At 34.8% G+C, this 23,398-nt stretch overlaps 1 protein-coding gene across 7 annotated transcripts in view; it reads right to left on the reverse strand.

Annotated features, from left to right (window-relative positions):
• LRRC7 (leucine rich repeat containing 7) overlaps positions 1-23,398 on the reverse strand; it is a 530,144-nt gene that overhangs the window by 246,285 nt on the left and 260,461 nt on the right. For all 7 annotated transcript variants that reach the window (XR_004234230.1, XM_031968892.1, XM_031968890.1 and 4 more), the window contains one exon: positions 23,153-23,231. Coding sequence is in view for 6 of the 7 variants with exons in the window: in XM_031968892.1 (XP_031824752.1) it covers positions 23,153-23,231 (79 nt within the window). In the remaining variant the exon portion in view is untranslated. The remainder of the gene's footprint in view (positions 1-23,152; positions 23,232-23,398) is intronic.

Raw genomic sequence — 23,398 nt, forward strand, 5'->3', positions numbered from 1 at the left:
TATATCATTTTTCTTAAGAATTAAAACCTAGAATCATAATAAAAATTGCTAACTCTGAAAATGAAACAAATGGCCAACATCCCCCAATCTTTCACATTTTTTTATATTTAAAATATTTTCCTATTTAACAGGTAGCATTAGGATACTCTGGTCTAATTTTGAAAAATAGGCAAGAAGCATTAAAGACACCAAACATATATTTCTTTATTTAAAAAAAAAAGGAAAAATTGCTTTGGAGAATATTTATAATATAATTTTTTTGTTTTTCTTTTATTTTGTTTTTCTTCTTGCTTTAGTTTCTACTATATTTTGCTTCCCTTCATCATTTATGTAATACACATATCTATAATTTATAATATATATGATATAAATACTCTGGAGAATATATGTATATTATATATATGTATATATATATATATATATATATAATTTACAATTTATGTAATACAAATGACTGGAGACTCTTTTTTAAAAATATTTTTTTTATCCTTTAGTCAAAAATAACCCTTTACATTAAATTCCCACAAATTCTACTGTCTTCTTTGAGCTAATGTTGCTCAGATTATGAGGCAGACAAGTTGAAACCAGACATATTAAATGGACTGTTCAAGTGTCATTGAATAAGTCTAGTCACTTGGGGGGGATTAATGTGAAATGTTCTTCTGAACATGATGGTATAGTGGAGATGGTATAGTGGAGAGTATGTTGAACCAAAATTAGGGAGATCTGCTTTCAAATTCCTGCTCCTATCACTTGTTAACTTGGTTATTTATGTCATACTGAGGTTCAGTTTCCTTATTGATAGAAAGGAGGCAGAGACTAAGAACTGCAGTGTCTACTAAGCAGATTTTTTTTTTGTAAAGATCACATAACATTTTTCTCAACAGTTTTTTTGTTGAATAATAAGTCTTTACTCCAATACTTTAAATCTTTGGGTTTTTCAAACTAGACTACTATGATAATTTGATTTTATCCGTACTGCAACCTCTCTCTTTCTTAACTAGTAACATTGTTTGGATGCTTACTGCTTTATAGTCTGACATCTGGTAGTACTAGGCCTCCTTCCTTCCCATTTATTTTTTAAAATTCCCTCTAAATTTTTGACCTTTTTCTTTTGAAGATATGCTTTTAAAATTGTTTTTCTATATCTACATAAAGTAGTATTTAAGCAATTTAATTGGTATAGAAATGAATAAGTAAATTAATTTAAGTAGTTCATTTCATTATATTGATTGGTTGAGGCATCAAGACCATATTTTTATAATAGAAGGAATATACTGGAATACATTTTCCCTTTCCCTCCAGCCCCAAACAGTTCATATAATAATGTAATTAATTGTTTGTTAAACATATAGATTTAACTAGTAAATCTATCTAATCTTGAGGTTTTTTCCTCTCCTTTGGTAATTCATTTATGACTCATTCAAGTTATCTTTTTTTTAAAATGCATTATTTCAATACTTTTTTTCATGTTCTGTTCCTCTTGTCATTGAATAGTTTTATAAGTAATCACCCATTTCATTTAGATTATCCGTTTTATTGACATAAAATTGAGTATAATAGTTGTTAAGCAATTATTTTATTTCTTATTTGTTGATCTTAAGTTCATCTTTTTAATACTGGTAATTTGGTTTTCTTTCTTTTTACAAGTCAGGTTAGTTAGTGGTTTACGTATTTTTTTTTCCTCAAAAAGCACTCTCCCAATTTTACTTATCAATTTATTTTATTTTTATTTTTTGTTAATTTTCAGTATTTCTACTTTGACCTTTACTTTAAAGTTTTAAAATTATTAGTTTTTCTCTTTTGTAGTTATATCCAATTTGTTGTTCTGTACTTTCTCTTTTATTGATCAGTGTTCAGAGACATAAATTTTGCTCTATGTAATGCTTTGCATCCCCCAATTTAAAAAAAATGTTTTTAAATTCCCATTATATTTAAAGAAATGATTGATTGGTTCTATAATTTATTATTTGACTTACCTATTCTTTAGGATTGAGTTATTTAGTCTCCATTAAATTTTTAATAATTTCTTCAGGGGCCTTTCAAAATATAATTTTATTGCCTTGTGAACTATAAAATATATGTCTAATATTTTTGTTTTTTAGACCACAGTATTTTGCCAATTTATGTGAAGGTGGCATAAGGAGCTAAGATATATATATATATATATATATATATATATATATATATATATATATATATTCTCTTTCCTTCCCATTTAATAATCTCCAGAAGTCTATAATATCTAACTTTCATAAAGTTGTTTCTGTATTTCTTTAAAATAAATTTTTTGATGAATTAGATTTATCTAGAACCTAGATTCATTTGGCATATTATGTTGGGTTTTGTTTTTCTTCTTGCTTTAGTTTCTACTATATTTTGCTTCCCTTCATCATTCATTCTTTCCTTCTATTTTTGCATACTAATTTTTTTAAAAGAGTAATAGTAGCCTTATATTTTGCATGTTTTCCCGGGAATCTCTATAGACTTCTTGATAGATTCAACACTATCAAAAGCAAATACAGATCTCTTTGTGGACCTTTTATTTTCTTTAAAATAATTTTGCATCTGATATTTTCGCTTTGACTTTTATATATTTATTTTTTAAAAATGTACTTGAGCTTTACCCTCTAACTGTCCTTTTATGTCTAAAGGATCACATAGCTTTACCTTCTAATGTTCTTTTATGTCTGAAGAATCGCATCTCTTAGAAAACCTTTCTCATAGGTGGGTATTTTTTATTTTTTTCTACACATCTATTGCTTCAGCATCCTTCTCATGCTTTATAGAAAAGAAGATAGTAAGAGGGGAATGAGTTCTATTCTAGTGCTCTTGGTTGGATATAATCTGCCTTTGTTCTCCTTGACCGTCTTCTCTTTCCTTCATTCAAAATCCAATAATAGGCTCTTATCCTTTCTTTCCCCTTAAGCCCTTCTTTAAACTCTATCTTTTTATGATTTATTTATTTCAACAAGTGAAATATATTTCTGTCCCTGATTGTATCTAGATCCTTCCCTCATATAATCAGTTTAGATGAGAATGAAGTTCAAGCACTCTCTCCTCCCTTCTCCTCCTTCTTCTTTGTTTATATAGACTTCTATTTGTATATCACAGTTATGTGATATGATTTCCCCATAATTCCTCGCCATCATCCTCCCTCCACTATCATTTCTTTAAGATACTCAAAAATATAACAGAGTTATTATAAGGCTTTTGTTAAATTAGACTCTCTCTATGACCCTTCTTGGCAGTAAAGGAGATACACATTTCTCCACATTAGAATGCAAAGAGTTTATTCTTATTTAGTCTCTTATGATTGCTCTCTTGTGTTTACCTGTTTATGTTTCTCTTGATCCCTGTCTTGGCCCTTCAAAGTTTCTACAAAGCTCTGGTCTTTTCATCATGATTCTTGAAAATCCTCTATTTCATTAATGATCCATTTTTCCTCCTGTAGGATCATACACAGTTTTTCTGGGTAAATTATTTTTGGCTTTAAGTCTAGATTTTTGCCTTCTGGAATATCATATTCAAAGTTTTCTGCTCCTTTATACTGGTGGCTGCTAAGTAGAATATTATACTGGCTATGAGTCTTTGGTGTTTAATATTTTAAATGCTATCTTCTTTGCCAGACCTTGTCTCTATCAGTGACAGATCTCTCTCTTTATCTCTCCATCTTGACTTGGGCTTGAAATTTGATGCATTTTGATTTTTTCTTGCATTTAGGACTTAGTCTAATGCAATTACCAGAACTTCTAGAGGAGCTTTTTGGGGGGAGCTTGCTTATATTTTCTTTTGCTGCTTGACTCTCCTTTCTTTCTGTGTCTGTCTCTCTTCATATACACACATATGTGTATGCATGTATATATGCATATATATTTATACATACACACATAAGAGCACACACTATATATATATGTGTATATCTATACACATGCATACAGATTCACTGATTTAACAAATATTTTATTATGTTTCTGTTTTATGGTAGGCACTGAGCATACAAAGCTAAAAAACAAAATAGCCCCTGACTTAGAGCATTCCATTGGAGGAGAGCAGTATGTACGTAGAAATAGATTTCCAGAGTGAATCATATAAATGATCTCATTTGATAAGGTGATGAAGTATACTAATAAGATCATTAAAGTTGTAGTCAGAGAACCTTGCTTCCAATTCCTACTCAGCTACTTACTGCTGAGATGGATCAGAGCAACCCACTTTGCTTCTTTGGGTGTTTCCTCATATGTAAAAATAAAGGGCTGGATGTTTGAGCTCCCTTCACTAGAAGTCTAATCTATGATTCTACAAATGGCCTGGTTTGTATCTCTCTCCTTCTTTTACTCTTTATTTTTTCTTTATTTAATTTTACTTTTATTTTTAATTAAATATTTCTTGTGTCTTTATCTTACCAGTCCACAATGAAATATTCTTCAAAATACACAAATGTACTAAAATATCATTGATCATCTTGTGATCAAACAATAAATATGTGGTACAGCCTTATGCATATATGTGTGGAGGGTGTATATCTGGGGTTTTATTAATTTGGATATCCTGCCACAAACTTAAAACAATCCTCTAGCCTAGAATTGTCATTTCCAAGCCATAGCAGGATCAGAAGAAGAAAAAAAAACACATTATTTGTTGATTGAATCTATTCTCCTGCCAGATTGCAGAAAGAAAACAAAATAATCGTGCCATTTGTATTCTAATCATCAGTTTCTCAGTTTTTTTCAATTCCTTTTCCCCAAGAATCTTTGAGCAAGTTTAATCTTTAATAGCTTAAAACTTCACTAAGACTTTTGAAATGCCCTATTTATACCTACATACACATATGTCTATACCTTTAGTCACAATATTAACTTATAATAGATTATCATAATTAAGTTCACAATGACTCAATAACAGAAAATTAGACATTAGAAATGGAGAATAGCTACAAAAGCTCCACTGTTTTATTTAACAGCTGGAGTAGAAAATGTCAAAATACATTTTATTTTTTAATGCTTTGTTCAGACAGTTCGATTTTTTTTACCATTGCTTTCTTTTGCTCTAACATCCATCTGGATCTCTTTCTTAGGAAATGGTTATGATGGTCATGCCCATATCTTTTAAAAACTATTTCTCTTTGAGCTATAGGAAAGCAGTTCCTTGTTTATGACCAAATCTTATTTGTTGAATCCATGCATATAAGTATGGTGATCCCAGAAATTATCTTCTAAAAAAAGATATTGTAGTTTCATCTATAGTTGATGACTTTTTCGATAGCTTCATTCTAGTCTATGGCACTTCTGGATCCATCCATTGACAATTTTAGTGCAAAAGAGATTTTCAGGAAATGTCAGTCAGGTTTTGATTGGACCAATAGTTGTCTACTGTGTTTGGCTTTGTTTCTCTCATGCTGTGTTGAGAAGCCAGTTGGATTTGCAAAGTTCTCTTATTTATCTTCCATCCATCCATTCTAATAGCATATTGTTCTAAAGATAAAACCAATTTGTGGTCTACATCATTTTAAAATAATAACTGAATTTATAAAATCTGCCAATATAACTTGTGTATCTATACAACAGGATGGTTTTTGTTTATTTTTTTTAAGTTGTGAGTCATATTAAATTGTGTTTGTTTTATAGGTGAAGAATCAAAAGTACAGAGGTGTTAATTCACTTGCCAAGAAACGTCTATGAGAAACTAATTATTTCCAGAGTAATGTGGATTTGTCCACATCATGTCTATTTGAAACAGATACTTATTTTAATGAGCATGTTTAAGGAAATTTTGACTTTCAGTAGGGAGAGAATTTAATAGTTATCAAACCTTTTGGTCTTAAGTATTCCTTTGAACTCTTAAAAAAGTTATTGTGAAATACAAAGAGCTTTTTTCTTTGTGGGTTATGTGTGTTGACATTTACCATATTAGAAATAAAAATTGATAAATTTTAGATAAACATTCATGTGTTAATTCATTAAAATAATATTTATAATATTATAGTTAATAGAAACAATACATATTCATGTAAAATAACTATATTTTCCAAAACAATCAGTAAGAAGAGTGACATTGATTTACATAATTTTGCAAATCTTTTAAAAAAATCTGACTTAATAGAAAACTGTTGAATTCTTATATTTGCTTCTGCCTTCAATCTGTTGAGATATGTTGCTTTTGATTGAAGTATATGCAGAAAATCTGGCCTCATTCAGATCTGTAGTTCTAAAAGGAGGCAGTCTTTTAATGGGCAAATAATATCTTAGCAGTATTATAAAAATTAGTTTTGATCTTGCCAACTCTCTTAGAGGGTATCAGGGACATCTAGTATTTGTGAACCACATTTTGAGAACTTTTATGGTTGAGCCATTGTGAATTTAATTGTAATAATTCTTTATAAGCTAATGCTTTGATTAGCTCTTAAAAAGTATGTTTTTTTTTCTCCCTTCTAATTCATTTAAATTTACTTACAAATATTCAGAAGCTTTGTCCATTAGGTACATATATGTTTAAAAATTGAAATTAATTCATGGTTAGTATTATTTTCCTATAGAATATTGTTTTCCTATTTCTTTTTAAAATAAGTATTTTTGCTTTTGTTCTGTCTGCAATCATAATTGCTAATATTGCTTTTTATTTTGGTGGTTGTTCTACTACTAAAGCATGATAAATTTTGCTCCAATCCCTTATTTTAATTCTTTGTGAATCTGTTTCAAATCTGTTTCTTGTAAGCAACATATTATTAGATTTTATTTTCTAATTCTACTAACCCCTTATGCTTTATGAATTAATTTCATTCACATTCACAGATTTGACAGTGATTTATTTAGTTCACTCCATTCTCTCTTCTACCTTTCTTTTCAATGCTGCCCTAATCCTGTTTATCTCAAGTTATTATCTTCCTCTTGTTCCTTTTTAATATTCTCTTCACTATTCTCTCTTCAAACTTAAGGTTTTGCCAATCAGGATAAAACTAATATCTTTCTGAATTTACACTCCTTTTTATATTTCCTTTTCCTTCTTCCTATTACTATCTGTACCCCTGTTGAATTGAATTTATTTCTATGCCAATCTCTCTGTCTCAGCCTCTCTCTGTACATTCTGTCCTTTTTTGACCATTTTCAATGAATGTGGAGTTCAAGGAATTCTCTCTACTCCTTCCATGCTTCTGCCTTCAAAGTCTGATTATGTGTCTTAACAAGTTCTCCGATATTTCTTTTTCTGTGATGTACTAATCCAACTCTTTTTATTTTTTCTTGTAACATCTTCAGAATAAAACAAAATTATTTATAGTTTTTTTGTTTTAGTTGATTGTTTTTATGCCAAACTGCAAAACCAGGATTCTATAGGAACATTTTTAATATCTGTCCTATCCAATAGAATGTTATCTGTTTATCTTTACAAAGTCTTTTCTGATGGTTCATTGTCTTTTTTTTCCCTTTATTTCTAAGAAGTATTCTTTTGTATTTATATTTCAAAGTTCCCTTTCAGCTCTTTTCTTCTTCTCAGGAGAAAATAATCAGGAATATTTGAAAATCTTTTATTTCATTGAAGATCATTTTTTTTTCCTCTTGAAGGGTAATTTTGTTGATTAAGTTATTCTTAGTTGTAGACTTTTGTGTTTTGCCATTTGGAACACTCATTCCATGTTTTCTGCTACCTTAAAGTGATTGCTGCTAACTTATGTGTGATCCCGATTGTGCTTTCTGGATATGAGAATTATTTCATTCTTGTTTTTGTAGTATTTTTCTTTTGTTCATAAGCTATGGATGTTGGCCCTGACGTTCTCCTGAGTTTTCATTCTGAGTTTTATTTCAGAAGGTGATGGGAGATTCCATTTTCATACTCCTTCTTATCCTAATATAGGTAAGATAATCTCAGTATTAAGTTATCTTGTTTGATCTGTTTTGTAGGTACATTATTTTTTATATACAATTTCTCATTCTTTTGACTTTGTTTCAAGAATTCTTGTTATTTAGAATCATTAAATCCCATTTGAGCCATTCTAATTTTTAGGGAATATTTTTAGGCAGTATCTTCTGTTAAATCATTAATAATTTTTTCCATTTTTATATCCACAACTCATTTCTTCTGTAATATTATTTATAACTTGCATCATTTCTTCAAAGATTTATGATTGTTTTTATGAGCAATTTTTAAAATCTGTTTTTGAGTTATTCTCCTCTTCTGAGTTTGTGTGTTAGGCATTCCTGGCATCACAAAAGTTTTTTTTCTTCCTTCCTTCCTTCCTTCCTTCCTTCCTTCCTTCCTTCCTTCCTTCCTTCCTTCCTTCCTTCCTTCCTTCCTTCCTTCCTTCCTTCCTCCTTCCTTCCTTCCTTCCTTCCTTCCTTCCTTCCTTCCTTCCTTCCTTCCTTCCTTCCTTCCTTCCTTCCTTCCTTCCTTCCTTCCTTCCTTCCTTCCTTTCCTTCCTTCCTTCCTTCCTTCCTTCCTTCCTCCTTCCTTCCTCCTTTCTTCCTTCCTTCCTCCTTCCTTCCTTCTTCCTTCCTTCCTTCCTTCTTCCTTCCTTCTTTCTTTCCTTCTTTCCTTTCTTCCTTCCATCTCTCTCTCTCTCTCTCTCTCTCTCTCTCTCTCTCTCTCTCTCTCTCTCTCTCTTTCTCTCTCTCTCTCTCCCCCCTCCCCTTCTTAATCTAATCTAGCATATGTAACTATCATTTGTTTATTTTTCTATCCATTTTATTTGTTATTTATCTCTTTTTTGTTGCTGAGGCCTTAGGCATTGAGTTCTAAACTTTCTTATTCTGGGAATAAATTATATTGAAATCTTTCCTTTAACCTTGTGATCTTTCTTAAGAATTTTTCCTTTATCATGAACAATAAAGTTCTCCTCTTCCACAATTAGCCTCAGTTGAGGCATTTTCCTTTGAATGAAATAGGGACTTTTTCTTTAGTACTCTGAAATCTGAGGCTATCCCCTCAGGTGAGAGAGATTGAGCTGAGCCCCTTACCTTGAGAGGAAAGGTAGAGTTTATTTCTTTCACACTTCTTTTTAAATCAACTATCAGCCTGAGTAAAGACTTTTTTCATACTTAGATTTTTCCCCTTAGTGTGTACTTTTTTAAAACTTAAAACTTTGTTATCATTCAGTTGTTTATTCACGTCTAACTCTTCATGGACCACAGCCCTCCGGGTCCTTTTATCCTCCACAATCTCTCAAAGTCTGCCCAAGTTTATACGTGTTGTTTCCAGGAGACCATCCATCTCATCTTTTGCTGTCCCCTTTTCCTTTTGCCTTCAATCTTTCTTGACATCTGGGTCTTTTCTAATGAGTTCCATCTTCTCATTATGTACCCAAAGTATTTAAGCTTTAGCTTCAGTATTGACCTTGCAATGAATAGCTTGAATTAATTTCTTAACCTTAGCACCTGAAGTCTGGCAATTTCACTTTTGTCTTTTAGGTAGTTTATTTCTTGCTGAAGCAAATGGGGCTTTTACATCCTGTAGATGTCAAGGTTTGCAATGTTGTTAACTTTCTCATTTCCTCACTCTCACTCCATGTATCTCTTGGATTACCAAATACTGTTTTGTTTATGTTTTATACACTACTTTGTTTCCACCTAAACAGTTATTATCCTCGGTTAAATATTATCATCTCTTTCCCAGATTATAGCCTTCCCACAGATTTAGCTACGTCCACTCTCCCTACTTAAATCTATTTTCTCTACAGCTGTATAGCTGTCAAAAAGATTTTTCTGAGGGACATGTCTGACCATGTTACATCCTCTTTCTACAACTCAATAAAGTCCAGTGACTCCCTCTTATCTCTGGTATAAAATTTAAACTCCTATCTTTGGCATTTGAAACCTTTCCTACAACTTGGCTCCAACCTACCTTTCTTGGCTTATTATAAATTGCTTCCACATTGGACTCTACATTCTAGCTAAAATTGCCTTCCTGCTTTATATAAACCGTAATATTTGATCTCCTCTTTCTATACCTTTGAATTGGTTGTCCCTCATATCTGGAATCTCTCTCTCCTTCCCTGAATTTTAGAATTATGAATTTTTTTCAAAGGTCATGTCTTCCATTAGGCTTTTTCTGACCTACCAAGCATCAGAGCCTACCATTGGACATTATCTTGCATTTATTTTGTTAACATTTCTTACACAAGTATATTTGTATATATTGGTTTCCCCAAGTGAATATATATTCCTTGAAGATGGGGACTATTTCATGTGTAGTATCCCTAGCATCCAGGACAATACCTAGGCATGTAATAAGTCTTTAATAAATACTTATTTATTGATTAATTCATCTTTCTCAATGAAAAACTTTAAATTTGTGCTGAAATTCACCAAACCTACTGAGCCACTGTGAGTAATCCTCAAAGCACTTTGCAATCCTGTTTATACTTACTGTAGTACTGGAGCATTAATTAAACAATTACTAATCATGGCTATTGACAAATATTAGTAGTAATAATAAAAAATAATCACAAGTATTTTTTAACACTGACTTTATTCTGTCAGTATACTAATATTAGGAATATAAAGGGACATAATATGCATTAAGGTATATATTGTCTACTTGGAGAGATCAGACACATTTAAAGGTGGGCTTTGAAGTAACCATACGGCTTAGAACATTGGTTTTTAACTTAGTGTCAATGGATTCCTTGAGTATTTTTGGATAGATTTTAGGGAGTCAATGAACTAGGATGGGGAAAAATTATATTTTCATTTTATGATGATCTAACCGAAATGTATTATTTTCTTTACTTATAAATGTAGACAATAAACATTGCTTTGAGAAGTAATCCTATGGATGGCATTTATAATATATGCAAAAGGATTTAACAATCCCTAATTTCAGTAAAAGCTGCTTGGAGGTGATTCTAGCCATGAGGATAGCTGTGTTTAGTAAAAGCTGCTTGGGGAGTGATTTTAGCCATGGAGATAGCTGTGTTCATAGAAGAGAAGTTAGTAAGGTGCATGATGTTTTGAGAAAACATAGAATGATGAGTTTAACTAAAGGGCAATATTCCAAGAGAAAGAAGATTGGAATAGTAGTTAGGAACAAATAATAGAAATTCTACTTTGACAATGTACTGGATTTGTGGCTTTATTGGTGTAACCATTCCTCTGCATCTTTTCATCCTATTTAGTTCTCATCCATGTCTTTCCAAAAATCTCATCTATATCTTTTCACAAATCTTTCATGGAAGGTAGACTTACTGCAAGGAAAGCTTTCCTGTATTATTTAATATAAAGGGTACCATATAGTACCCTGCATGTTCATTTGCTGTCATGTTCATTTGAGATAATGATAATTTAAGTCATGTAATGATCCAGGAAGTTGGGTTTGGTAGCAATGAGAAGTTTGTGATAATTGAAAGCACTTTATCCTCTACTCAATTCTGAACCTGCCTTATTGTCCATATGCATCAGGCTTTTTCCAGTCCCCTACACTCCTATGAGCACACATCCATGGGCTACTTTGATGGCTAGCTTGGTTATTCATTTACATAGTAACCAATTTTTCATCCACTTTGCTTTTCTAATGTGAATGGTCATAAGAATCTCTTTTAGACTCCTACGGATGTCACTAAAGTAACTTCTTTTAGTGCTTTGGAGCTTGATAGAACTACTATGTTATACTGTAAAAACAGGAATATGGGGGAAACTGACATTCATAGGAAAATCTTTTACTTGAATATCTGCAAAATACGTTTCATGACATTAATGAATATGTTGAAGGAAAGAATGAAAATAAACAGTTTTGAGAACATGTGTTCCAGGAACTGTGCTGCTGTGGTGAACATTTTAATGAAGCATATATCACTCTGTCCTTTATTTTACTTGAGATTCAAGATTTATAAAATATACTACAGAAATACTCAGCTGGCCATTAAAAATGATCTTCAAATTCAGAGTTTTCATAGAGTCTTGTTTAATTTTAATGTATACATGATTGAAATTTTTATTGAGGAAAGCTTTGAAGGATGAATTGTTTTTTTTTATCTGTTTTAAAAATCAATAAGCCACATTAGCTGCAGGATTTTATACACTCTACATTTCTCATTAGTCACTTGAATGATTATAAAGACATTGTCTATTGGAGAAAAAATAATTTCTTTTATTTATTTTGGAGTCAATTTGGATTAAATGATTTGCCCAGGGTCACACAGCTAGTAAGTATCTGAGAATGGATTTGAACTCAGATCCTCTTGACTCCAGGGTCAGTGCTCTATTCACCAAGCCACCTCGGTGTTTAAAAAATATCATTTGTCTAAGTTTATGTTTTCATAAATGGTTTATAAATATGGGAAAGTAGAGTATATGAGTTGAGTAGAGCATATGCCAGTTACCCATTGCTCCTGAGATACATTCAGTTTGATCTGAATAAATAAAACAATTCAGTGCCATGTCCATAGTCTTCTACCTCTTTTCCTAAAGGAAGTTTTCAAGACATATAAGCACAAGTCTTTTAAGCAATCTTGAATCTTTTGTTTCTTTTAAAGAGAATGTTTTGTCTCTTTTAAGAAACCTACATCTTTAAAAAAAAAACCTACACCTTTAAGAACCTACATCTAGGTTGTACAATAGATAAAGCCCTGGTCTGACCCTCAATAGATGTTTATTGGATTGGGCTGGATAGAACACTGGGAGTCAGGAAGACCCAAATTCATCATCTTTGAATCTGCTGCTCTGCTTGAGTTCAGCTCCATAGAACTAGATGTCCTTTCCAGGGTACTTCTACTTTCATCATCTAGTTGCTAATTCAAGCTTTGATTGACATCCCCTCCCTCAGCTTCCTATCCACTCTGACAGGAGGGCTGGGTGGAAGAATACCAAATTCCTCCCAATAGCTTCCTTCATAGAAGGCAGGAACTGGATTTGGGCTCACTCCACTCTGCATCAGCTCTTCTGCCTGATTTCAACTCCATGGAACAAGATCCTACCAAACCAAACCTAGGGTATCTATCCCCTAAGGGAGGGCATCTGGGATGGCAACACATTCACAATTGTTCTACATAAATATTATTTATCTCAGAGAAGAAAAAAGCTCAGAGTGGAGGGAAAATAATAATTGTACCCCAGTTTTTGAGAGTGTCATTTAGAAGAAAAGAATTGTTTTTGCTCTGTTTGGATTCAGAAAACAGAACTAGAAAAAAACAAGAGTGAATGAGGGAGAAAAAAAGTGGCAGATAGAAGGAAGGAGGGAGTTCTTCCTTCTTTTGCTGTGTGATTTTGTGCAAGTCATTTTGTCTCTCTCTCTCTCTCTCACTCTGTGTGTCTCTCTGTCTTTCTGTCTCTCTCTCTGTGTCTCTCTCTCTTTGTGTGTGTGTGTGTGAGAGAGACAGAGACAGAGGCAGAGATAGACAGAGACAGAGAGAGACACAGAGAGAGAGAGAGACAGAGAGTCAGAGAGACAGAGAGAGATAGAGCCAGAGAGACAGAGACAGAGACAGAGACATACAGACATATTTTGTCTTAAAGCCAGAAAAAGCTTTCTAACAATTACAACTGTCCCAAATTAGAATGGACTGCTTTAGGAAGTGACAAGTTTTCCCTTATGCAGAGCCTGGATAATCCTTCTTTGGCAATACTCTGAAAGGGCTCTTGTTTGGAATATCCATGGAAGGCCCTTCCATGTCTGGTAGTCTGCAATGCCTTCTCATTCCCTTCATATATAATGAGGTTGATCTTTAGACAGTAGGCAAGTCTGTCACTGGGACAATATTTAGAGCTGACTCAGCTTGGGAGAACCTGCCAGAGTCTGTGATGGGCACAGGACATGCCTTTTAATATACAGGGTGATCTATACACAAGGGTGGACAGCAGAGAGTTGGACTTCTGTTGATCTAGTATCTGTTGTGGATATTTATTTAGAATATTAATATCTAAATTTATTGTGATGCAATGGATGGAGGAATGACTTTGGAGTAGGGAAAAGCTGGGTGCTTCATATGACACATCCTGAATATGTGACTGAGAAACACCTTGACTTCTAGCACACTAAAGAAATCTTTAGGACTATCAGTTTTAGACTAGCTGGAGATTTGCCTCGGTGAAAGAGATTGACTCAAAGGGACTTCTCTACCAAGACATAATAAGTCCAGGCCCTCTTTCCTATATAATGAGTAATTTAAAAGTCCATTTAGCTTCTCTGTTATGAATAGTAAATAACTATCCTAAATGCCACTTTGTAGTTGCCAGAAAATGAATAAAACTTGCATAACGAAAGGCAGATTCAATACCTCAAGCACCCCATTGATAAAGAGCAATTTTCTGAGTAAGATTCTTTTTCTCCATTGAGGTGAATGGTATACTGCATTAACTCAGCCATTGGGTGCCATTTCCTTAGGCTGCTATTTGCTAAGTTGCACCTTTAGTCCATTTTACCAAATTCAGGGCTGCTTTCAAAAGAGACAGATCCAATAAGGAGAACATTTTGTGAAATGGAAGAATTTGGTTTATTATACAAAATTTCTTTGGGGAGATTAAAACATTATCCCTGCCTTCCAATAGAATGAGAACACTTGGGAGGCAGTAGCTATTCCATTTTTGTCTTTACAGCCCCTAGAAGAGTTCCTGTTTTCAGCAGGAGCTCTCTAAGTCCTCACTGAATGGAATTATAGGTTGGGCTATAAAAAGAGACCGATATATCGGGACCGACATTCGTTGGCCAAATGGACTATGGAAGAAAGGACACAAAAGTCTCAAGCTGCTCCTTAGAAAGCTTAGATGCACACACACACACACACACACACACATGCATTTGAATACATATATATATATTTATCCTTAGTAAGCCTTTTTCTTAATATATTACTACACCTATATGATATTTCTGCCTGTATTTATATATACATATATAAATGTGTATATATATAATAACCATAAAATATGTCTATATTAAATGATAGGAAGTGTTAGCACTAACACTGTATGTTAAGATTTGTGAAGAATTCTACAAATATTATCTCATTGTATCTCACAGTAATCCTGGGAAGAAGATATTAATATTATTCTCATTCAATAAATTAGGAAGCAGAAACAAGTAGAAGGTAAATGATTTACCAAGTGTCACATAGCTAAGAAGCATCTGAGACCAGATTGGGGAGTCAATGCAGTTTTTAGCCTCCTTTTGCAATTGAGGAAACTGAAGCAGTTTCAGTGACTTGTCTAGAGCCACAGGGCTACTATGTGATGTCTCATTCAAATCCAGGACTTCCCGACTTCAGGCTCAGCATTCTGGGCACTGTACTCCCTTGCTTTTTATTTGCCGTGTGTGTGTGTGTGTGTGTGTGTGTGTGTGTGTGTGTGTCTACCTATAGATTTTGCTTTAGTAGATAATTTTAAATAATAAATTTATTTTTAATATATGCATAAGCACATTGTCAGCTAGGAGGCAGTTTGGTACAGTATAGAGAGAGCTGTTAATCAGAAGTTAAAAGAATCCAGGATCCCAGATTTGGGGTGAGAAGAGACTTTAGGGGCCATTAACTCTAACCCTCTCCTTTCAAAAAGAGGAAGGTGAGACCCATACTTCCGGGGCACACAGTTAGCCAGTATCCAGAATGGGAACAGAATCCCAGCTTTCCTGACTCTTAAGTTCAGCACTCTCTACACTGGACTAAGAAACTCATGAGACTGACCAATCAGGACAGGAAAAGTCCTCATTCTGGGGGGTTGACTTAAAATGTGTCAAATATTTTATGGATATTGTCTCCTTTGAGGCTTACAGCAGCTCCATGAGGTGCAGGAGTTATCCCCCCTCCTATTTTACATTTGAATGACTGAGGTCCAAAGAGACAAAATGACTTGCACAGAGTCACACAGCAAGTAAGTGTCAGAGATGAGCTTTGAACTCTGTGTCTTCCTGGCTCCCAAACAAGGCCTTTTGTCTCTCATCCCAGGCTGCCATTACTATTACCTCTTAAATAACAAACATATCCTTGCTCCAAATGGGACTCTTCCCTGTTGTGCTGCAGAAGTGGATAATGAAATACGAGCTCATGTGATAACTTTTTAAAAAAACCTTTTTATTTCCTGAACTGTGCTGAAATCTCCTGGGCCAAGATTTTTACACTTCTGTTGGCTGAGAAGGGCCCACCTTCTATCCAGAATAGACCATTTCTTTCATCAGCATTGCGAACTTTTGGAATGGGAGCTGCCTTCATGGTCTATGACTTTGTTGAGGGACGTTCTAGAGATCTGTCTGAACCTAGAAAGGTTAAGGAAGTGTTCCAAGGTCACCCAGCCAATATGTTAGCAGTGGTGCCGGAGCCCAGGGCATCCTGCCTCCCATGTTAGCCTTCTATCCTCAGGGACCTAATTCAAAGAGATTGTCCTTGGAGTAGGAAGTCCAGTCAAATTTAGGAGAAGAATGAACTTCTAACTTTATGCTTGGTAATAGGTTTTTTTTCCCTGTAAATTCAACTTAAATAATATTCATTCATCATATTTTTAAAAAAGAACCTCAAACCTTTGTGTTTTAAAAAGAAATACATTTGACACTTAACAAAAGAATTGTTGCTCGCAAAAAAAGGAAAAGAGCATTAACATCTTTACATAATGTAACAGGCATTGCATAACAAACTTGACTAGGCATGAGAGCTTTAAATAACCCAATAATTATATTACTTAAAGACATACCAGGTGGTTTTTTTATATTTGACTGACTTAAAAAAAAAGGTTTCGCAAGCACTCGAATTGATGGGTATTATAGAACTGTCAGGTATCACTTTTTCCAAAGGTAGAGTTATCCGATCTTTAATTCATTGCATTTAAAATACAATCTTCGATTCTGACCTGAACGTCAGAGACCATCGGATACAACCCTCTCATTTTCTAGATGAGGGGGAAAAAAGCATCTCAAGGAAACTAAGGTTCTCACTCAAGGTCACACAGGTGGTAAATATCGGAAACAGGATTTGAACTCAGGTGTCCAGGCTCCAAGTCAGTACTCTTTCTACCTTAACATACTGTCAACATAATCCAAATAAAGAGAAGAAACCAAATAAAATAATGCTCTTGCTGGTTCTCAAGGGCAGTGGGACTTGAGAGAGATTTTTCTCTAGTAACAATTGATATTGATATGATGATTTAAGGTTGACAAAGGGCCATAAATATATGACTTTACTTGGTCCTTATGAGGAGCCTACGGGTGAAGTTTTAGTTATCACCATCCCCATTTTACAGAATAGGAAAATGAGACTTGCTTCTTGTTAACTGACTTGTTTCAAGTTACCCCCTGAGTAGTTATATAGGGCTGGACACAAATCTGAGGTTTCTGGGACTTTGCAAAAGAAAATTGAGATCACTAATGATGACAATGCTGGGCTCTCTCTTAATCCCAGCTGAGAGGCTATTTAAAACCCTAGCAGCTGAAGCCACTGGTGCTGATGCTGGGAGAGATGAAGGAAGGTTGGTAATTTTCACTGCTCTTATAAAGTTTTGCTTTTTGAATTCATATTTCTATATTTTAAAGCTAAAGATGAAAGACAAGACCTTCAGATCTTATTTGGTCCTAAATCCATTTAGGAGGAGAGAACTGCCTTCAAAAACTTGAGGGGATCATATGGGGGAGAGAGGGGTTTGTTGTGTGACCCCAGATGACAGAAGTACAGGCAATGACTTTAGTCCTGTTGCTCAGGTAGGAGTGGGCTGGGGATTCCTAACGATGAGATCTGTCCTAAGGGGAACAGACTTTTTGGAGAGGTACTACCTCCTTCTCCCTGAAAGTCTTCAGTTAGAAAGGAGATGACCAATTGTCTGCTGAGCAGTGAAGGGGATTCACTGGACTAGATTGCACTAAGATTCCTCTAATTCTGAAAATGTGTGATGTCGTGGTCCTAGTAGAATGCAAGCTCTCCACGGCCAGGACCCATTTTATTTCTTTTGCTTTTGTATCCTCACAGCCTATCAGAGTACCCTATTCATAGTAGGAGCTTACTAAATGTTTGTTAAATGTACAGGTTAATTCTGTGCTATAATTAATTCTATGCTGTAATACACACATACACACACACACACTCTCTCTCTCTCTCTCTCTCTCTCTCTCTCTCTCTCTCTCTCTCACACACACACACACACACACTTTTTTCCTTTCCTTTCTTTTTTCTCTTCTACTCTTCTCTCTTTTTTTTTCTTTTCTTCCTCCTCCTCCTCCCCCTTCTCCTCCTCCTCTGTCTCTCCTTCTCTCTTTCCCTTTCCCTCTTCCTCTCCCTGTCCCTCTCCTTCTCTTTCTCCTTCCCCCTCCCTCTTACACACACAGTCCAGTGCTAACAATTCAGCATTAGTCCAACAAAAGTTTAATAATTAAGATTTCTTATTACTGAAGAAGAGATAAGATTAGAAGTAAAGAATTAAAAAGTAACTAATGTTTGATAAATTGTAATTATGGATATGCTCAAGATAGGTTTTGAGGTCTCAATGTGGTCTGTAAATAAGCATCGTATGAATTCACTATCATTATTATTAATTTTGGGTTTTGGCTCAGCAGGCTACTTGGCAACATCTTTCTAATCTGTAAGTCCCATGTACTCCATGACAGGTCGCTATCCTGCTAGTAGGGATTTGGAATGGAACCTGGCAATGAAATCCAGGGGAATAGAGACTGATTTGGGAGTTAGTAGACCCAAGAATCAATCTCACTACTCTGCCTGGGATCCTCTACTGTCAACTGAAGATCTGGAGGATTTTGGACAAATCCTTTTATATCTTTAGGTTGTGGATTCCTTTCTAAGTGAGGGAGCCTGGACACTAGTGTGTCTCTGCTCCTTTTTGGGTCTAACTCCACTGGACTCATCCTTGTATTTCTCAAGCACCTAGCAGAGGGCAAGACACAGTAGAAAATTTGAAGAATTGACTTGAATTGGTTATTCTCTTTTCAAGAAATATCATCATGTTCAAAGAATTCTGAGGAAAGTTACTTGAGGAGCTTTATTTTTCCACTTTGCTTTATCCCTTCTTTGAATGTTATCATCTCTTCTTTAAGTGGAACATGGTTCAAAAATGGATTCTGCTTTTAGGAGGCCTTACATGGCTCTGCTGGTTTCTGTGGAGACCTCCTGCCCATGCTCTCTAAAATAATCTTCAATGAAAAAACGTGGGGAAACTGGGACACTAATGCATTATTGGTGGAGTTGGGAAACAATCCAACCAATCTGGAGAACAATTTGGAACTATGCCCAAAGGGCTATAAAACTGCATACTCTTTGATCCAGCAGTGCTAGGATACCAAAGAAATCATAAAAGAGGTAAAAGGACCCACATAAGCAAAATTTTTGATTTTTGTGGTGGTAAAGAATTGGAAAATGAGTAGATGCCCATCAATTGGGGAATGGCTGAACAAATTATGGTATATGGAAGTAATGGAATATTATTGTCCTATAAAAATGATGAACAGGCTGATTTTAGAAAGACCTGAGAGATTTACATGAACTGATGCTGAGCATGTCAAGCAGAACCAGGAAAACATTGTACACAGCAATAACAAAACTGTGGGATGATTAACTATGATAGACGTGGTTCTTCTCAGCAGTTCACTGATCCAAGGCAATCCCAATAACTTTTGGATGAAAAATGTTATCTGCATCCAGAGAAACTATGGAGACTGAATGTAAATCAACACATGCTATGTTCATTTTTTTCCTTCATTTTTTTCTATGATTTTCCCCTTTTGTTCTGATTTTTCTCTTCCAACTTGATTCATATGGAAATATGTAAAAAATGAATGAGCATGTATAACCAAATAAAATATTATTTTACATGAAATTGGGGAAAATTAAAAAAAAAATAAAAGAAAAAAGTTATTTCCAATTTATCTTGAATATATCTTATTTGAACATAATTGTTGTCTTCCTCATTAGACTCTATGCCCCTTGATGGCAGGGACTGTGTTGGGATTTTTTGGGTTTATCATCACTTTTCTTTGTATCCCATTGCTTAGCACAGTACTTGGTATACAGGAAGTGTTTAATAAATGCTTATGGACTTGACTCTTTTCTCCATTCCATTCCACTAATAATCTCCCCATTCACCTTTCTCCTTACTGCCTCATTCTCCAGGTTACATGGAATCCATGTTTTGTCATTAGGATTAACTTCCATCTCCCCATAATAGAATATTTAGTCTTTCCTCAGGACAAACACTGATTTTACTGGGGGCATCTTCCACAGAGGCCTCACCATTCCCTATGCCTTCCATTTATACCTTTTGTGCAAATATCATATTCTATTTGGTATCAATGATATTTGTGTATACATTTTTATTTTCCCCAATTATATTGTAAACATCTTGAGGGCAGTGTCCTTTTTTATTTATCCTTGTAAGGCCCTTAATGCTTAGCAATAATTCATTCACTCATTCATTCATTCAATAAAATTTTCGATTGGTGTTCCTCATGAGCTAGGTTTATGTTCTCTGTGATGGACACAGGAGGAAGTAAAAAGCAGGAAAACCAAGTTTCACAGTATTTGCACGTGCTTGGTAAGCATCCCGGAGCACTTTAACAATTATAATGCTGGCTCATGTTGAAAAGGGCCTTAAAGCTCATTGAATCCAGCGTTTCCCAAATTATGTTGGCCACAGAACAATTTTAGGCTTGAAATATGTTTTACACAAATTTTGGGGACCAAAAGAGGCAAGAAATAATGGAATTAGGGCAGTTAGGTGTCACAATGGATAGAACACCAGGAGGACTTGAGTTCAAATCTGACTTCAGACACTTAATACTTCCTAGCTGGGTGACTCTAGGCAAGTCACTTAACCCCAATTGCCTCAGCAAAGAAAAAAAACATAAAAGAAAAAGAAATAATGAAATAGAACCAATGAAAGACAACAGGGCATAATTATTAGAGAGAGAAACAGCAGGGAGAAGGCATCATCAAGAAGGATCATTGTAGAAAGTGCTTAAAGGACTAATAATAATGGAGGAGTAGAGAGAATCATCTACTCCATTCAGACATCTCTCCCAGGCTTGCTTTAAACTACGATTGAAATTGTGCATTTTTTAGCATGGAGACAGCTCAAGCATCAGAGGGAGAATGGGACAGCAAAGACTAATAGTTAGGGGAATCTGGGTTCAAATGCTACTTCAAACACAAATGTATGGTCTTAGGCAAGTCTTTCTCTCAGTTTTTCTCTCTATGAAATGAAGGGATTAGACTCCCTGGCCTCTATAGCTCTTTTGAGCTCTAAAAGCCACAATTATCACTTTGCTCTATGAAAGTTTTCTTGATCTCTTTTCTTCCACCCCCCAATGGCTCTTGCCTTGCTTCTTCCCCCAAGCTGTGATATTGATTCCCTCCCATTTATTCTATGTATGCTTAGACATGGGTCACTCTGCTGGGCATCCCTCTGAATGACAAATCTGAGGATGTGCATCAGTTCTGAATTTTGATTATGCATGTATAGGCAGCCAGAAGCATGATGGTTAGAACTTTGAGTGTGGACTCAGACCAAATACAAATGCCGTGCAATTCCAGTCTCAGAGACTTGCTACTTTTATGACTTTAGGCAAAGCACTTGACTTCTGTCTGCCTCAGTTTCCTCCACCGCAAAATAAGGATAATAACAACATGTACTCCTAAGGTTGCTGTGAGGGTCAAATCAGACAATATTTATAAAGTGCTTAGCACAGAGCCTGGTGCATAGTAGGTGCTTATTTAAATGCTACTGATGATGCTGATAGTTTCCTTGAAGGAATCTAAATTCCTGAAGGGAAGGAATTTTTGATGTCTGCATCCCCACAGACTAGTCTTGTGCAAACAGGATTAAAAATACATTTTCCTTTCTTCAGAGTAGGGCTCAAAGGCCTGTTGATTGATCAATCAATTGATTAATTGATAGAAGGGCAGCAACAAGAGTTTAGTGGGATGAGCCTCTACGAGGGAAGATGCAATCATTCCCCATGTTTAAGATCACAAACCATCTAAATGAACAATTGGACCAATAATGATTGACTTTTTTTTCCTTGAGAATCAGTGTCATGTGGTACTGACCTCTCCCACAGGAATGGGAGCTACGGCCCAAGGACCTATGGGGCTGCCCAGTGATTTAGAGAATCATGTCAACATTATCTCTCTTCTATTGCTTTTTCTTTAATGTTGCTAATCCTTTCCCAATGGTATTTTCATTTGGTTCCAACTGCCCTCTAGATGCTCCAGATCCTGTTCAACTTCTGGACAGGGTGGGGAGAGAAGTGGCATCAGGGTAAGGAAACCCTGATTTCCAGTCCCCCATATGGTGGACACATGCCCTACCTGTCTTTCAATGGATAGATTACTGAACTCAGGAAAATTTGAACTCAAATCTAGCTTCAGATATTTTCCAGCTCTGTGACTCTGGGTGAGTCCCTTTATATCTGTCTGTCTTGATTTCCTCATTTGTAAAATGGGGATAATAATAATACTTAACTCATAAGGTTATTATGAGGATATAATGAGATATTTGTCAAATACAAATCTTGAAGAGATAAATAAGTCCTAGTTATGTAAAATAAAAATAAAGACTATAAGATTATAAATTGTAACATCAGGAATTGATCTATACAGGCAGATCAAGTGCCTCAATGGGAACCTCCTCCATAGATGAAATTATAGTTCAGAAAAAACCCAAATGCTTTTTTAAAAAGAACATATTTGCATCTCATTTGTACAATTGTTCTGCCAGTCTCTTGGTCAGTGGCTGTGCCCAAGAGGGGAAAATCAGGTAGCTTGAGGGGACCTCCGGAGTTCTGGGGAGGGAAAGCAGAGGGAGACAAAGAAACACTGAACTAGGAGTCAGGAGACCCAGCTGAATCTCAGCTCCTACACTTAATAGCCCTGATCCTGAGCAAATCACTTCCACAAACCTTAGTTTTCCTTTCTGCAAAATGGAAATGAGAATACTTGTACTCTATACCATTTAGGGTTGTGAGGAAATCCCATAGTTGACTTGAAATGCTACAGGAAAATCAGAAGCTTGTAATTGTAATACTTCCTGTTAATCAATTTTGACCTTGGACAGGTGATCAATGAACATTTACCTATCTGATTTCTCCCTTCCTGACTTTCATGTATTAATAGGATCTGACACTGAGTCAAAAGCCAAACCAAACTCTCAACTCAAATCACTTTAAATGAGAATTTTATTTTTGCATGCATATTTTTCCCAAGAGTGAAAACATGAGTAGAAATAGAAATACAGAGGTCAATACTCACTTAGAAATGGGATTGACACTGGCTTCAATAATTGTTAAACACTTACAGCACTTAATGTTTTCTGGAAATTCTTGTACACCTAAAAACAAAAAACCAAACATGAGAATATTCCAAGAAAAAAATCCTCTTATTTCATAGCTATTATTCAATTCAAAACAATAGTGGCAACACTCATGCACTATATTTACATGTCATAACATGCAAATATCATATGTATCCCCATTTCTAAAATCAATTTCATATATA

The sequence above is a fragment of the Sarcophilus harrisii genome, chromosome 4, assembly GCF_902635505.1.
Source record: "Sarcophilus harrisii chromosome 4, mSarHar1.11, whole genome shotgun sequence".
Lineage (NCBI taxonomy): Eukaryota > Metazoa > Chordata > Mammalia > Dasyuromorphia > Dasyuridae > Sarcophilus > Sarcophilus harrisii.